Consider the following 17598-nt stretch of genomic DNA (forward strand, 5'->3'; position numbering starts at 1 on the left):
ACGGATTCGTGACGATTTTCTTACACAAGTCATGTACTTTGATCGTGCTTCGTTATAAGCGCAAATACGTTTATTCCTCAGCGTTTTTATTTTACGCAAGTCATATTCGTGTCAAAACAGAACGGAATAGAGCAAAAGAAGGATTACAATCACACAACAATGACAACATTGTGAAGATATCATAGTTATCATAGTTATCGCGGGGGTGCAGCTCACGTTTATTTTTTTAAATATTTTCGTCACGAAAGCGATTATCCTGACGAGACAAAATGAAAAGAAAAGAAATATAACAAAGAAGCGGAGGAAATAAAAATTCAATGTTGCGCATTTAATAATGTTAATTTATTTAACCTTGCGTATGTGTGCGATTCCATAATAGGTAAGCTCAATATTACATATATATATATATAGATATATATATATATCCCAGCAAACACATTATATAAATGTTATATACTCAAGCACGTTACATGTAACGTATACGTTAGTTGTAATTTTCCACTCATAGATGTAACATTTTTAATATTACATATATTACATTGTAATTATATTGTCATTATATCCCAAGCATAGCACTGACTTATCAATACATTAATGTGCTATTTGGTATATAATTACAATATAACTACAATGTAATATATGTTATATTAAAATGTTACATCTATGAGTTGGAAATTACAACTAACATGGATGTTACATGTAACGTACACGTTATATTACCTGTTATATTTCGTTTTGTTATAGCAATGTAACAATTATATATCGGTGTTTGCTGGGATACTTTAATCGCAAACACGAAGAGCGTGTTGATTGAACAATCGAGAAAAATAAAAACAAGGCACATGAGTTTTTTCTTTTGTGAGAAATGATATCACTGTAAGAAAAGTTAAAGTTGACATTGTAACCGATATCCATGTTGCACATTGAAGTACTTATTTTGACAAACAGATTAAATGCTTATTATGATAAGCAGGTATCACTTCGTCGCAGATCACTGACACCAGTGATATAAGATCAATTTTGTTAGTGGTCGATGTAATTAAGCTAATTGCTAGTTCAATTACATGATTATATCGATAAATGCTGCGAAAATCGAGAGAACTCAACGTATGAAATGACAGAGTTCGATAAACGAGGAATTATATTATTGTTATCGATGTTGTGCTTAGATGATTTTAAAATTGGCTAGATAAAGATGAGATAAAAATATGTAAGTTTATCTTAGATAAGATAAAGATGATTTTGTTTTAAATATATCTAGATAGAGATAAAATTATATGGATTCATCTGCAGATAATTTTCTAGATAATAATTTTGAAGACTGCTTATGTAAACACAGTTACAAAGAACAAAATTTAATTATAAAACGGATATAAAAGTAAATGTATTCCTATTTTTATTTATGAATTTTTATCGCTTACTGCTTAAGTTCTACTATTTTTATGTCCTATGATTCTAAACTAAAATTATCTGAAAATTATTCTAGATAATTTAGTAAAGATAATACTTGTTTTCATACAAGATACCGATATAGACGATACATATTTTTATTATCTATATAAAAATAAGATAACGCGAAAATTTCATCTAGATATATTTTATTTAGATAACAGCAAACACTGATTGTTGTATGTACAAAGAAAGGCAGAGATTCGAAAGATCACTCGCACTTTAATATATCCTTTAACCCACTTGCACATTGACCTACCCCAGACTGGCAATGTCAGTACTGACAGCTGCGCCCATTGCCGATATTGAAGAATGATGACAATTACTCTCTGTCGGGGGGGAGACAATTGACTGGTTTATAGATGTAGTCTCTCGCAAATTTCAACTGACAATTTTTCTCTCTTCTTAATTCTTCTTCACACTGTCACCGAGTTCGCGCGACCATGATATCAAGCGTCGAGTCGAGTGTTAAATCGCATAAGTGAACGAAACTGAACGGAAACCGCGAATTTCCGAACTCTACTGCACTCGGGTTTTAAGTGGTCTTACATTGTAGCCGTTTCACATTTATCCTCTCGAGTCTCGGGCCCCTACTACGAATGTAGTTTGCCCCAGAAGGAAGCCAGTATAGGAAGTGGAATGCTTATTATGTATACTCCTAGTATAGTGTTGTGCTTAGATAATTTTAAGATTAGCTAGATAAAGGTAGGTAAAGGAAGATAAAAATAGATAAATTCATCTAGATAAGATAAAAATGATTTTGTTTGAGTTATATGATAATATATATACACATATTTTATATAAAAAAATGTACATAAAATATAGGTATAAAACAAAATAAAAATAATATAATATAAATAATAATAATAAATAAAAATGTAATATAAATCAAATATAATATATCTAGATAAAAGATTAAATTATATGGCGATTTATGTAAATAATTTTCCAGATAATAATTTTTAAGACTGCTTATGTAAACACAATTATTTATATCCCTTTTATAATTTACATTTTTTATTTAGATAACAGCACTGTCCAGGTATTATAATTATCGCAGCTCCTTCGGGGGACTGTTCGCACTATTGTTTTATTGTCGTAAAGTTTCATCGTGTCCATGAGAGAAGAGAAACTCGCGATTGTTGCGTTGCGCACATATATATATAGTTGCGAAAGAAGAAACGCAGTTTCTCTTATAGAAATTTATCACTATTAACGCTAATTTATTTCTTATTTCGAGTACTTAAATTACTGTATATCAGTATTTTAAGTACTCGAAATAAGTGATTAATTGGTGTTACTAGTGATAAATTTCTACAAGGATTATATAATAATTCTTATTCGACGCAGTTTATATCGCATTTTTCACAACCTCTGTCACTTCGTCGAATATATAGATATTATTTTATCATCTTTATACACTGTTGAATAATATTTATAAAATTAGAATGTAAATATATGTGTGTGTGTGTGTGTGCGTGTGTGTGTGTGCGCGAACAAATATTTTTTAAATTATTATTTTGTTTTTTAAATATATTTATATATTATCATGTATTTTCATATTATTATATTATATTTTATTTATATTACATTTTTATTTATTATTATTATTTATATTATATTATTTTTATTTTGTTTTATACCTATATTTTATGTAAATTTTTTTATATAAATTATGTATATATATTATCATATCGAACACACACACACACACACACACGTGTGCGCACTTTCGACACCTCCGTCACTCCGTCGATGTATATGTATAGATATTACTTTATCGTCTTTATACACTATTCAACAATATTTATAAAATTAGAATGTAATATGTGTGTGTGCATGTGTGTGTGTATTTATGTAACTCAACTGCGTATCCTGTTTTAACATCGTTAAAACGATAAAAGCCACATGTAAAGTAATTCACATCTTTATCTATGACATGTTTATGGATGCATAATTAATTATATGTAATAGTTATATGATAATATATACACATATTTTATATAAAAAAATTTACATAAAATATAGGTATAAAACAAAATAAAAATAATATAATATAAATAATGATAATAAATGAAAATATAATATAAATAAAATATAATAATATGAAAATATATGATAATATATAAATATATATAAAAAACAAAATAATAATAATTTAAAAAATATTTTATTAGTTTAAATCAGTTCCTTGTGTATCGACTTTCTTTAGCGATAAGCAAAAGTAAAATTCAGATTTTTTAAAATTATAATATATTATTTTGGAGTACAAAAAATGCGAAGGTGAAATGTTAAGATACAAGATTCATCAACGAATGAATAGATCTCGATAATTGTATTTAAAAAACTATTACACTCGCTCACATACATATATATTATACCGGCATCGTTATGCATTGATAATATACATATCTTTGTAAAAAAACAATTATAGTACAATTAAATGATATTTTGCATAATTACAGATAAAAATATATATTTAATGATCCCTCGTTAGAATACATTTACGTATGCGCTAAACTAAATAAACAATATTTACTCACATCGATTGATCTTGTTTATTATTTTCGTACATCGGATAAATAGAGGGCTCAGAAGAGCTATAAGATCGAAGAATGAGAGGACGCGTTAATATGTTAAAGTTCCTCATTAATTAACGGCGATTAACAACGCACCGTATATTTCCGAAGAAAATACTTTTTTAATTGCCTCCTCCTATTAATTCGTCACGATATTTCACGGGATAGGCTAATTGGTTGCCCTTGTTCCACGTATACAGCTCCTGCAAAAGGAAACCATAAATGAGCATAATTGAGCGAAAGAACGCGAAACGGTGAAAGGTGTTTCTCGCTATATTACCTTCGTTTTATGATTATAGCTGACCGCTGTGGTCTTGTGATACGGATTCGTGAACGACAGTGAAACGTCCCGCATCGTTTCTTGATACAGATCGAAGGCAAATCTGCGAAATTGGGTCGCTCGGGTATAATAATGATCATTTTTGTGCTCGGAAAAAGCGAGGCACACAGACATTCCATTTAATTATTCGTGAACAGGTCTCCTTAATATATTTCCAATAATATTTATCATCATTATTTTCCTTTTCATATATTTATATAAAATGTGTATAATTATATATGCATATTTTATATAAAAACAATTTCACATAAAATATGCATATATGAGAAACGGAATAAAATAATATAAATAAAAATATAATATGATAATATACCAATTAAAAGAAATAAAATAATAATTTTAAAAATATTTTTTTCGCAGTGGCAAAAAACGAATAATGAACACTGATGAGCAGAGAACAAATGATTGGGAAATTGTATATTGAGGGAAATTGACAAATTTTCACGGGATATTTGTTTACGGGGTTTTTCAAGAATAATTCTTTTTTCTTTACCGTATCTTCATAGTTTCTTCGGTGACACTGTGTATAGCGTAAAGCACTCCGCCCGCGATGAACATCTCTCCGAATCTATGATGATCGATACTGATGTTCCACGCGTACTGAATCGTCATCTTTGCAGGATCCATTTTCGCCACCACCGTATTGTTGGAGAGTAATCCATAAATAACCCATAAACCTGCGCAAACGCGAACGTGTCTTGTACGGATAATATTTTATTTTTTATTGTATGTTTTTTATTCAATTATATCATCTATGTGTGTATACAAAATTTCAAATAAAATCTATAAACTTTCAAGATACATAATATCCGAGAAATATATATATATATATATATATAAATAATGCAGAAACAGAAGAGCAAACGCGTATTTTGTACGGATAATATTTAATTTTTTTATTGTAATATATACACAGGGTGTCCGGTAACTAATGGACCAACGATCACAAATGGATTCTTTGGTCAATTTGGGAACGATTTTTCCTCAGCGAAAATGTCGAAAAAGATCATCATTTTTTACAACTTTCCAATATTTGTCATTATGTATCTTTATAACTGCCTCAAATTAAAATTTTATTATAGTAAACTCTACCTGAAATTAACTGAAGAATGTAATTATGTTAGACTTTTAACTCCAAAACGTTTAGTTTTCAAAAAACCCATTTTTTTAATCGCTTCTAACTCGAAAATTATTGACTTCTCAACATTTTTGCTAAGGAAAAATCGTCTCCAAATTAGTCAGAGAATCCGCCCTTAATCATTGGTCCGTTAGTTACCGGACACCCTGTATATATATATATATATATTACAATAAAATTATAATTGAATAAAATATATATATATATATATATGTATGTATATATATTTTATTCAATTATAATCATATTTGTGAATAGATATTTCATATAGCGATATTTCAATTTATAATATCCGAGAAATATGTCGAAGGGATGGGAGGCAAAAACGTCGATTCGTCGTTTTACCGTTCTCGTCTACGTTGAAATCCACGTAAGTGAAATTGTGCGTGTAGAGGTAGTTCTTAGTATTGACCACCAAGCCCGGCAGCTGCATCTCGCAATTGGCTGAATGTATGTTGCGTTCAGACTTGCATTCCGATCCGTAGAGATCAAATCGCAAGACCGACGACTGATTTTGGGGATTGTAGAAGAACGACTTGTTGTAAACTACGTGCCCGTTACCCTAAAAAAAAAAAGATATCGATTCCAACTTGTGCAATTTTTCTTGCTATTAAGTATCAAACAATTTTATACAATTATTTCCCGATAAAAAATTTTTTATATATAATATATATAAAAAATATATATTTAATCATGCCCTTCCCTGGAAATTTTTATATATAATATATATAAAAATTTTTTATATATAATATATATATATATAAATTTATATATATAATTATATATAAAAAGCATTTTTATCTAATTATGCATGGACGTATTTCATATATAATTTTGCGATTATATGTATAATTTAATATATTTCTATATAATTATATTATTATATATAAAATTTCTATATAATATATAATATTAATATAATATTTATATTGATATTATATATAACATAAATGTATATTGTTATATATAAAAACTTGTTAACCGGGTTTTATTCATGAATATATATTTGTATATAATTCTTGAGAAAAATGGCGTAATAATAGAATTGGAGATTCTTTGCCTCTTTCCTTTTTGAAACCACCGACCTGAAAAGGTTGGGGCAGCTTTATCGGACTACCCGTCTCGTTTTTGAAGTGTTCCTTCGATTTGTACTCGTAGATGTAGGACGTGTTGGCCGTGCGAGTCACAAAGAGCCGATCGGACATGATATCGTGAGGATATCGCGAGGAAGACGCGTCGTGCATCCAGCATCCATAATAATCGTCCATGCTTCCTTTCAGCACGGGTTTTCCCACGGCTTCTATCAAACCCTCTGCGAATTTATCCGACGACGATTATTAATTTCCGAGTCCGCGAGTCTGCATGAAGAAGTTTCCCTCTCTCGTATTTCACGAGTGTATCGACCAGAGTTCTAAATAAACTTTCGCGAACGCTGCACTTTTCGATCATTAATGATTTTCTATTTACTATATATAGGGTGTTTAAAAAAAAGGCTGCATATTTTGAGAGCGGGTAGTATTGATCAAAATATGGAGAAAAGGTCGCTAATAAATAGGGGTGCAAATAATATCTTTGAAGATGCAAGTTACCTTTCCATTATTTCAGCTTATCATCTCTTTCTTATTGATTGTATCACTTTTACATTGTAGTAAATAAAAGAGTATTGGTTTTGCTATAGTAATATTTTATAACATTATACTATAATATAATGTGATAGAATCAATTAAAAAATTAAGCATTTGCTCTCGTGATGAAACGCTGGAATTTATTTGCAACTTTATTTAATATAAAAGTACTAAAATAACAAAATATAAGAAAAAATTAAGAAAGATTATTCTTTAATAATAATAAGAAATTAAAAAATTTAATCATGCCACTCCCTGGAAAAAATTCTGCGAATGCCCAAACAGATAAATAGCCTGTATCTTTATTAATTAGGGCCTATATTCATTATATAAACATTTCTTTCTTATTTTAATCAATATTATTTGCTCTGAAAATATATAACCCTTTTCTTTAACACTCTGCATATTTTAAATTCCCGAAAAGGTCCCGAAGGGCTTGCAGTTAAGATCCAATTAAGATACGTCAAATGAGAATTGTATCTTAATTAAATTATTTTATTTTAAACAAGTTCTCCGATTTCTATATTTTTCTTTTTCGAATAGAGATTGACTTTCACGTAGAGCTAGAAGCCAATGTGAAAAGCAATTTATCGATTTACATTTATAAAGCTGCACGTCGATTTTCTTTTCGTTGCTTTTACTTTATTTCCGCCGCGTTACATTTATTTATCTCTCTTCTCTTTAATAAAAGTTTCCCCCGAAAAATGTCCCTTGTTCGCGTTATTAAAATTTCGTATAACAGAGAGGGAGAGAGACTTACGCTATGTTTGCGTTTATACCGCAACTTCACTCGCACCTCTTGAAATTAATTTACATTTCCGTTTGCACACAAGAACGCCACCAGAATACATTAGTTAATAATGATTAAACGTACCTGCTAACGGCGATAGCGGCCGCGTTACGTTAATCCCGCGCAAGGGTTGAACGTTCACGTACGCGTCGACTATGTCTGTGTACGTGCACTTGGGGCAAGACGTGCAGCTTTCTTTAGGAATGCACATTTCTTGCTCCTGATCGACGCTCGGAGGCATAGGCTGACCATACGTAACGTCCTTCCCCAACTTCAGTTTCTCGACGTCTCTCATGTCGTCTAGAATTATGCATTATTTCGTTATATTAGTTGAAAAATTCCGGGAACACATTTTTTATAATTATACATATAACCGTAAAATTATATGTGAAATATGTCTGTTTTTATACACAATTATATATATTTTTATATATTTTTTTATACATAATTATATAAATTTATATATAATTATGCCAAATTATATATGAAACATATATATTTATATATATGAAGAAATACTTATTTATTATATATATATATATATATATAAATTTATATAATTATATATAAAAACACTTTTATCTAATTATGCATGGACATATTTCATATATAATTTTGTGATTATATGTATAATTTTATATATTTCTATATATAATTTTATATTGTTATATATAAAACATTTTTTCCTGCGGGATATTCTACGATGAAATTAACTTTTCAGGAAATAAGCGATAAATATTGATTTATTATATAAGCGATATATTTTAGGAGATATATTTTTAAGACACTTAAAATCGAGGGAAATTAAGGGTTGAATATTTTTGGGAAAATCTTGGGAAAATTTATTCGAGAATTATACGATATAAAAGCGAGAATCACATTTTCTAGAATTTATATCATCCATATGGATTTGATAAAAGGCGCAGATTGCTTTTTATTTTAATTAAAAATATTAAAGTCAGTTTTTCTTACAAACACTTCATTGTCGGATCATAATAACGACTCAAGCTATATTTAATATTAGATAAATAGAAGAACGTGATTCTACCTTTTATTATCTCAACGTTATAAGTTATAATTAATTACTAACTGTATAATACATAATGGCTCATTATTTATTATCAAGATATATCGAGTAAGAGACAAACCGTCCACTATAAAGGATCCCTTGATGATGTCAAGATCATTTTTCGCCACGCAGTGATAAATCCCGTGATCCGCCGACGTCACTCTCGTGATTCTTAGCTTCATCTTCAACTTTTTGGAATAATTTCGCATACATTACAAAAAAAGGTATCGTAAGTTATGATAATGAGGTAAGAAAAAAGTGAAAAGATAGCGAATAAAAGTACGTTTTGCATATTATCGAATTTATATGTCAAATATGCAAAAATACATGGTTGCATATATCCTTCTTTCTCTCACTTCAAATAGACAATGACTGATTCTGAACAGAGAATTGCGCGCGGTTCGATAAAGATTACCTTATAATCTCGCCGGTCATAAATCTCCGTCCTGTATTTATCCGATATCTTCAAACGACGACCGTCCCCACGTTCCCAGTGCACCACCGGCTCGGGAAAGGCCTCCACCTCGCATTCCAACGTCGCAGGATTTTGGTTTCGCACGAGAACCACCTTGCTGCGTATACGAATAAACGGCGGAACTGGAACGCGCGATCGATTATCAGATTTGTCTCTGTGTATCTATTTCGGTTCAAATCAAATTGGGGTCCTTTTCGGAATTATATATACTCACTCTAAAATAACGTTGAAACCCCCAGAAAATATTCACGTTTATCTCATAGTACAGAAAGTTTAAATCATTTTTCTATTTTTTTTTTTTTTTTTAATATGTCAGAGTATTTATATTGATGTAACCAACAATTAGGGAAAAATATTTAATTATATACACACGGACAGAATTTTCTAGAATTTATCCTGAAAATTATGGTAATCGTGCATGGGACAATATGGTATTGGAAGAATTTTAGAAGAATTTCTTTGATTAATGTATTTACCACAATAACAAATATTAATATGTACATAGTAAAATTAATCGAACATATTTTATATCTTATTGTGGTGGACATTAATACTTTTTATTATGATAAATATTAATCAGAGAAACTCTTATAAAATGCTTTCAATTCTAAAAAAAAATTCTCTCTGCGTAGCGTTTCGAAAAAAAATTAATACAGAAATAAATAACATTGGAAAACTATATTATAAATTTTGAAAGTATAATAATATAAAAGAAATATAAATGATATAAATAACTATAAATAAATAATAAATAATAAATATAAATAATATAAAAAAATGGCAAAAAATGTTTACATGAAAAATTATAAATTATAGTCAGTGTTGTGCTTAGATAATTTCAAAATTAGCTAAATAAAAATGAGATAAAAATTTGTAAGTTTATCTTAAATAAGATAAAGAGAATTTTGTTTTATATATCTTTTAATTTTGTTAAATATATCTAGATAAAAGATAAAATTATATGGCGATTCATTTAGATAACTTTCAGATAATATTATTTTAAAAGTATTTATATAAACACAGTTATAAAAAAAAATGTAAATTATAAAAGGAATAAAAAAATATAATTATATTTTTATTTGTACGTTTTTATCGCTTACTGCTCAAATTTTGCTATTTAACTATTTTTATGTCTTATGACTCTAAACCAAATTATCTGAATATTATTCTACATAATTTAATAAAGATAACAGTTTTTTTTTTATCTAAGATGCACAAATATAGATAATATATATTTTTATTATCTATATAAAGATAAGATGACGCTAAAATTTTATCTAAATGGTCACCTATATAATTTTTTTAGATAACGGCAAACATTGATTATATTATTATAATATGCATTTTTGTCACATATATTATATACATCATGGGCGTCTGCAGGAATTTTTTCCAGGGAGGGGGATGATTAAATTTTTTTGTTTCCTATTATATTATTCTTTCTGAATTTTTTAAATTCAATTTTTAATTATTTTTTACTTTTTATTTTATTATTTTATTTTAATATTTTATCCCTAACAGCACACATATCCCGAAGACGGTCAGAGAACCTCCTGAGGATGTTCGAATGTCCTCTGGATATCTTTCGGATATGTTGTGCTGTGCTATTAGGGATATTAAATAAAATTGGAGATCACTTCCAGTGTTTATTCACAAGGAGAGTAAATGCTTAATTTTTTTACTGATTCCTGCAATAACATTGCAATATTGCACATTGCATAGCAATATTGCAGAAATATTATATAGGCATGAATTTGCAACATAGTTTAAACAACGTTGCAGCAACATTTCAGAAATATTATGAAAATAAAATTCACGCAAAAAATATTAGGTACAGAACATTCAGTCCGATCATGTATTTAACACATTTCCAATAATCCAATAGTATTATTACATATTTATTTTATTACATTATTGCTGCAATGTTATAGAATAATATTACTGAAAGCGGACATTTTACCGTTGCTGCAACCTTGCAGCAATCTTGCTGCAACATTTCACAATGTTTACTCAATGTTGTAATATTGCAATGAAATGTTGCCACAATGCTGCTGCAATCTTGTTGCACTGTATGGGTATATGTATATCGTAACTTTCTCTTTGAAAATATATTGCAATGTGATTACATCTGACTTGGAGCTTGAATTTTTTGGAAGTTGCTGGTGCTATCCCGTTGTTGGCGTTACACACATATTCGCCCATGTGTTCTCGGGTGACCGTGGTGATATTAAAAGTATGGCTCGGGCTCACTATCGAATTCACTAGAGTCGATATAAGATTTTGTTATTGATATACCTACGAAAGTTCGTTAAAATCTATATCGCGCTGTCTTTTATTCGCTCCGTTTATTATCGCGAATTAGAAAATTCGACTATGTACCGTGCCAAGTTCCCATAGGTATCGTCGAACCGTCTATTTTGGCCCACTGTATAACGGGTTGCGGTTTCCCACTAGCTGCACATCTCAGTCGTATATTGCTGCCTTCTTGCACGGAAATTACGTCGCTCGCGTTCAACGGCGATGCGATCTCTGAAACGTTGTACTTTCAAAGAGACCTTTTTTGCGACAACATCGGGCGAAATTGCAATAATATCGAGAGATCAAAGGATCGAATTTATATATGTAACATTACAATTTTACACGTTGAAGATTCGAAATAAAAGGGAGACAAAAGGAGGGAAGAATAAATATTATTTATTCATCTCCTCACCTACCTAGAATGGATGGCGGTATTAATATGTCATGCATGCTGTGGTCATTGATGTTCACTTTGTAAGCCTGTATACCCGGCTTACCGTTGTTTCCGGGCATTCCGGATCGACCGGGCGGACCTAAGTCTCCTGATGCATCAAAAATGTATTTGTCAAACAAATGAACTAAAGAAATTATTCGACCACTATTATTACCCACCGCGCGGTCCTGGTGGTCCTTGAGGTCCCATTTGACCGGGTCTTCCTATATAAATATCAAATGTCAGTGTACTTCTTTTTATAAAGTAACAACAAATTCACGACTTTGTTGCAAAATTTTGAAGAATTACGATGTTACGAAATATACGCAAAAATTTTTCTTAGAATTTAGCCTGAAAATCATGGTAATCGTGAGATAACATATATATGGTATGGAAGAATTTTATTAGAGTTTCTCTGATTAATATTTATTACAATAAAAAATATATTAAAATATTTTATCTACTACAATAAGATATGAAATGTGTTCAATTAATTTTATTATGTACATATATTAATATTTTTATCGTGGTAAATATTAATCAGAGAATTTCTTATAAAATTCTTCCAATACCGTGATTTTCAGAGTAAAAAAGAAAAAATTCTCTCGGTGTATAATTTTATATTACAGAATAATAAAGAAGAATAACAAAAATGCTAAACATTTTACGTAATAATTTTCATAATAAAAGAATAAATGTTAAAAAGCAGCATTTAAAAAAAATTCGAGGACAAGAGCGGCTTTCCCTTGTATTTAGTCATTTCCACCAAGTACTGTACATTTAATCCTATGTTTATCCTCAACATGTGAATCCTTCTTTATGACAAATTTAAAATTACGATACGTGTTCATCAAGTGTAAATATACATCAAACGTACCGTCTGTTCCATTTCTTCCAGGCGATCCAGGCGACCCGTTTATACCCGGCTTACCATTGGTCCCGGGGATGCCATCCAGACCGCTTCTACCGGGAATCCCGTCCAAACCGGGTTCACCAGGTACACCGTCTCTTCCGTCGAACCCTGGTGGACCGATGTCGCCTTTGGGTCCTCTGACACCAGGATGACCGGGTTGTCCAGGAGGTCCTTTCGGTCCCACCATTCCCTGGATACCAGGCAGACCCGGTTCACCAGGTGGACCTGGATTTCCAGGAGCACCAGGAAGGCCCGGTGGGCAATACTTTGCAGATGAACGGCAAAAATTCTCGATCGCATCGAACTGAAAAACAAGGTAAGTAATCCGATTATTTTGTACACTGCTACTTTATGTTAAATTTTTAATTGATGTAAATGCAAGTTCTTTTTACTGTGTATAGAAATATATTTCTAGAAAATATCTCTAGAAAATTTTTATTATAATATTTTTATGACTTGTTGCTTTCAATTTTTTATAATCTTGGATTATAAAAAATTGAAAGCAATTTGGATAAAAATAATTATTATTTTACAGAAAATTTTGCGAAGATGAACGAGGAATATATGATTTTAAGCTCTATATCTCGTCCAGTTTGAATCTAATTCTCACGTTAAAATAATAAGAAGCTCGTACAAGCGTGTTCATGTTTGCACAAACCTTTGTCATTGTTGTAATGAGGGAAATAGGTTTAAAGAACACTTAGCTCCCTTATCTTCAAGTATCCTATATACGCGATACTCTATTATATACATGTAGGTGACGGAACTTGTCGACGGAACATCGCGGCAAAGCTCGAAGTTTGCACGAGAATATTGAGGGAAGGATGTATCGCGCGAAACAGGTAACTAGTTCTAACAATCGCTAGAGAACTGACTTGTATTCGCGTGTCGGCGTTCAACCAGACCCAGTCTTGACCTCCGGCCACTGTTGGCGAAGACGCAGAGCCAGATACCATGATAGGGGAGGCTGTTACTTTCCTTGTACCTTGGATTTCCTTATCCTCCCGAAGCTGCAACCGAGCGATCCAAGTAATTCCGCGATATTATACACAAGAGATGTATCTAAGATATCTTTATGTACAAAATTAAATCGAGAAATTTTATCTCTTTGAAAATCCCGAGAAATTTAATTCGCAGAAAATTAACAAATCTTTTTCAACTGTAAAATTAACTATTTTATTACTTTATCTTTATTTATAATTTATATATCAAAATTTTATGTCAATTTTATATATATAATTATTATTATATAATTATATACATATTAATTTTATATATATTGTATATATGATTAACATAACATTTATTATTTATTTTTTTATTTAATTTTTATTTATTAATATATATGTATATCAAAATTTTATATTAATTATATATATATATATAGGATATATCGAAATAAGTGCAAAAAATTTTAGGAGATGATTCTTTGTCGAAAATTAAGGGGGATTTCTTATACATGTAAACATATACCCTTATATCTCTCTCTGAAGAGTTACACTTTTCTAAAGAGGAAGGTAAAAATTAAGTTTTAATTTTTTTAAATATTAATACACTTCTTAAAATAATTAAGGCAAAAAAATTGTTCAAAAAATAGACAAATTTTAAATAGCTGTAACTTTGTTTCGAAAAATGATAATTGAAATTTTAAAAAAGAGTTTTGAAGTTTAAAATCTCTACTTTTGAAAGGTCATAGCTTTTTTCGTTTTCCTCAATTCTGATATTTTTTACAGAAAACGACGAACACAACGAAATGGAAAATTTTCTCTCTTTTTGTAGACACAAGAGGTATCGAAAAATATTTTTTGACATATTTTTGAAGAGAAAATATTGTACACATCATTTTAAACATACGGAACAAAAATTTCAGTCGATAAAATTTTTTTAAGTCACTTTACATAACTTTTTTTTTAAGTTTGAACAAAAAGAAAAAAACTCGCGAATTTCTTCGTTATTTTCATCTATTTATAAAAAGTTCACGGGTTAAAAATAATTCAGTCTCTATATCATATTATAGAGCAAAGATTCAGCTTTAAGAATCCATTTATAAAATTGCTGTACGATGATTTTGAACAGAATTATGAACGATCAAAGCAAAAATGACATTTTCTGTTCAATTTGCGATAACTTGATAAGGAAAGATCGAAATTCGAATTTTAAAAAACTTTTTTGCAGGGAAAACTTCAGGCTTTAATGTGAATATGTCAAAAAATTTTTTCAAATCTTCTTGTGTATGTGATATATCTACAAAGTAAGAAGAAAATTTTTCATTTCGTTAAGTTCGTCATTTTCTGATGTAAAAAATATTACAATTGAAGAAAATGAAAAAAAACTATAATCTTTCGAAAATAGAGATTTCAAGCTTTAAAACCCTTTTTTAAAATTTAAATTATCATTTTTCTAAACAAAGTTACAGCTATTTAAAATTTGCCTATTTTTTGAACAATTTTTTTATCCTTTAATTATTTTGGAAAATGTAAATATTCTTTTTATCAGTGGAAAATATTCATCAGGTTTCATTTTTTTAATTCGAAAAAGATAAAAAATAAAAACTTAATATTCGACAAAGAAAATTATTTCCTAAAATTTATCGCACCTATTTAAATACACCTTAATATACAATATAAAAAAATCGAAATACATGTATACACATATATAAATGATCTAAAATATTTTTATCTAATTTTTTAAATCTTGCTATCTTTTATTACGAAACAATACAAGAAAATTGTAAAATTTTAAAGCTGCTTCTTTTTTTAAAAAATTAGACTTGTCTTCACGAGTAGAATTGGAGACTTTTTTCTCTTTTTTTCGTTACAATAATTCTCTAAATTATTGTATATATATATGTATACTTGTATACATACCCTACTTGCTATGTCAGAAACTGTATTGTCTTCGCCGGTTGGCAATGCGCTGCTGCGTCTCCGCCGCGGAAAAGCCGGTGGATACTGACTTTTTACCAAGCGAAGATCGCTGTCCACGTTCGTGACATACTTGTACAGATAGACAGATGTGAAAAACTGAATGATAAATTGCAGCAAAATGAGAACGAGCAACACGCGCGGTTGGAGCATCCATCGTTGCACCAGTAATGCACTCTTGCTGTTCATGTTGATGTTAGTTAGTTTAGTTTTATCCCTGCGAAAAGTTATGTTCGAAAAAGTTTGCAAATTATACTAATTTTCACGGATAAACAAGTAGAAAAAATTGAAAGAACCAAATTAAGTCTGAAAAATACTAAGATCGATCTCGAGACCTTTAAGACTTTTAATGATTATCTAATCATACCCCCTCGAAAATGACACTTGAGATAAATTATTGAATTTTCGAGTCAAACCGAGTTGACGGAAATTAAGAATATCGATACCGAAAAATTATGTTTGAAATTTGTAAATTATACCAATTTTTACTTAAAAAAAAAGTAGAATAAAATTGAAAATCTTAAAAATATATACTAAGAACGAGATAATCATACCCCCTCGAAAATGACACTTTAAGATAAATATTATTGAATTTTCGAGTCAAACCGCTAGTTGACGGAAATTAACAATATCGATAGCGATTCATATGTTGCACAAACGTGCGACTATAATAGTCCGACGTGTGTATTAGCGCGAAGATGAGACGCGCGCCAGAACGCAACTATCTCAATTGAATATATCTCTGCCGCATGAGAGAGAGAGAGAGAACTAGAAATATATCAAGGGAGAGAAGCGTATAGATCTACACGTCTAATTGGTTACTATCAAGTGGAATTGACTCTATATTAAACTAGTAAAACATTCCCGAGTTTCCATATCTCCTGCATATTATTTTTCATCACACTCTTTCGGCGCAATTTTCTTTCGCGTAAGATCTGAAAAGGCTAATTTTTTCAAACACGAGAACTATAATCTCGAGAGAATCACACTACTAATTAACGAAAGGAAAAAAAAAATAAAAACTTACAGCCTCTATTTTGTGTAAACGTTCGATTTCACGCGATACGCGGCGATATTTTTTTTCAAACGCGATCGTTCGGGGAGAAAATTGCGAGCGCGTTAACAAAAAACACAATTTACACGAGCATTTGCGGTGTCTATATGTGCCTGTCCTAATGTAAACTAATATAAACCGTGAGCCGGTGCGCCCGTCGTCGGCTCGGCACAGACGAGACGCATGCGTTGAGCATTTCTCTCTTTCTCTTTTCCCTCTCTCTCTCTTTCTCTCTGTATATATTACACCAGGACCAATTGTCATACACATTCATTGCACATGTGAGATGTGTATGCGCGACGTGGTGAGAGAGAGGACCCGCACGTTTATGAATGCACGGCTCTGTCATTTCGTCGCACATTCATACCACAGCTGTACATGATATAGAGGACGGGAATGCATTTCAGTATTAATTAAAAAAAATCAATCTCTCACGCTGTAACAATTTCTTTCTTGCAATGCCTCGTTACGACTCGTCCGGCAACGAATTATATCGCTCGGTGATAATTAA

The 17598-nt window shown here is 30.3% G+C and overlaps 2 protein-coding genes and 1 long non-coding RNA gene across 6 annotated transcripts in view; 1 reads left to right on the forward strand and 2 right to left on the reverse strand.

Annotated features, from left to right (window-relative positions):
- The window catches only part of LOC114941528 (xanthine dehydrogenase/oxidase), a 21146-nt gene extending 19121 nt beyond the window's left edge, over positions 1 to 2025 (reverse strand). The window contains exon 1 of the mRNA XM_029316577.2: positions 1709 to 2025. The gene's annotated coding sequence lies outside the window, so the exon portion shown is untranslated. The remainder of the gene's footprint in view (positions 1 to 1708) is intronic.
- LOC114941918 (uncharacterized) lies at positions 1694 to 14238 on the forward strand. Its single transcript, XR_003821731.2, has 3 exons — positions 1694 to 2154; positions 13095 to 13425; positions 13867 to 14238. It is a non-coding gene; the product is annotated as an uncharacterized LOC114941918 (long non-coding RNA).
- Positions 3770 to 17262, reverse strand: LOC114941769 (uncharacterized). Of its 4 annotated transcripts, XM_085484527.1 has the most exons (17): positions 17174 to 17262; positions 15977 to 16250; positions 13985 to 14119; positions 13074 to 13413; positions 12376 to 12420; positions 12180 to 12305; positions 11845 to 11994; positions 11592 to 11726; positions 9406 to 9587; positions 9070 to 9178; positions 8006 to 8221; positions 6592 to 6818; positions 5852 to 6068; positions 4862 to 5045; positions 4309 to 4411; positions 4125 to 4231; positions 3770 to 4049 (listed from the first exon to the last, which is right to left on the reverse strand). In XM_085484527.1, exons 1-16 carry the CDS (start codon positions 17179 to 17181, stop codon positions 4151 to 4153), a joined length of 2532 nt encoding a protein of 843 aa, XP_085340653.1. In that variant the 5' UTR covers positions 17182 to 17262; the 3' UTR covers positions 3770 to 4049; positions 4125 to 4150. The 4 variants fall into 4 exon arrangements, with proteins under 4 accessions (XP_085340653.1, XP_085340652.1, XP_085340654.1 ...); XM_085484526.1 differs by having other exon boundaries at positions 3770 to 4231; XM_085484528.1 differs by having other exon boundaries at positions 3770 to 4231; positions 17061 to 17233.
- Between the last annotated feature and the right edge of the window lie 336 nt (positions 17263 to 17598).

The sequence above is a fragment of the Nylanderia fulva genome, unplaced genomic scaffold (assembly GCF_048542155.1).
Source record: "Nylanderia fulva isolate GAGA-0341 unplaced genomic scaffold, ASM4854215v1 Scaffold3, whole genome shotgun sequence".
Taxonomy (NCBI): domain Eukaryota; kingdom Metazoa; phylum Arthropoda; class Insecta; order Hymenoptera; family Formicidae; genus Nylanderia; species Nylanderia fulva.

Bases quoted from the DNA above. Each gene is read 5' to 3' on its own strand.
- LOC114941769 (XM_085484527.1), bottom strand. The intron at 14,120-15,976 runs GTATGTATACAA...GCTCGGTTGCAG, and splicing joins TTTCTGACATAGCAAGTAGG to CTTCGGGAGGATAAGGAAAT. The intron at 9,588-11,591 runs GTAATCACATTG...CGCGCGTTCCAG, and splicing joins ATTCAAGCTCCAAGTCAGAT to TTCCGCCGTTTATTCGTATA.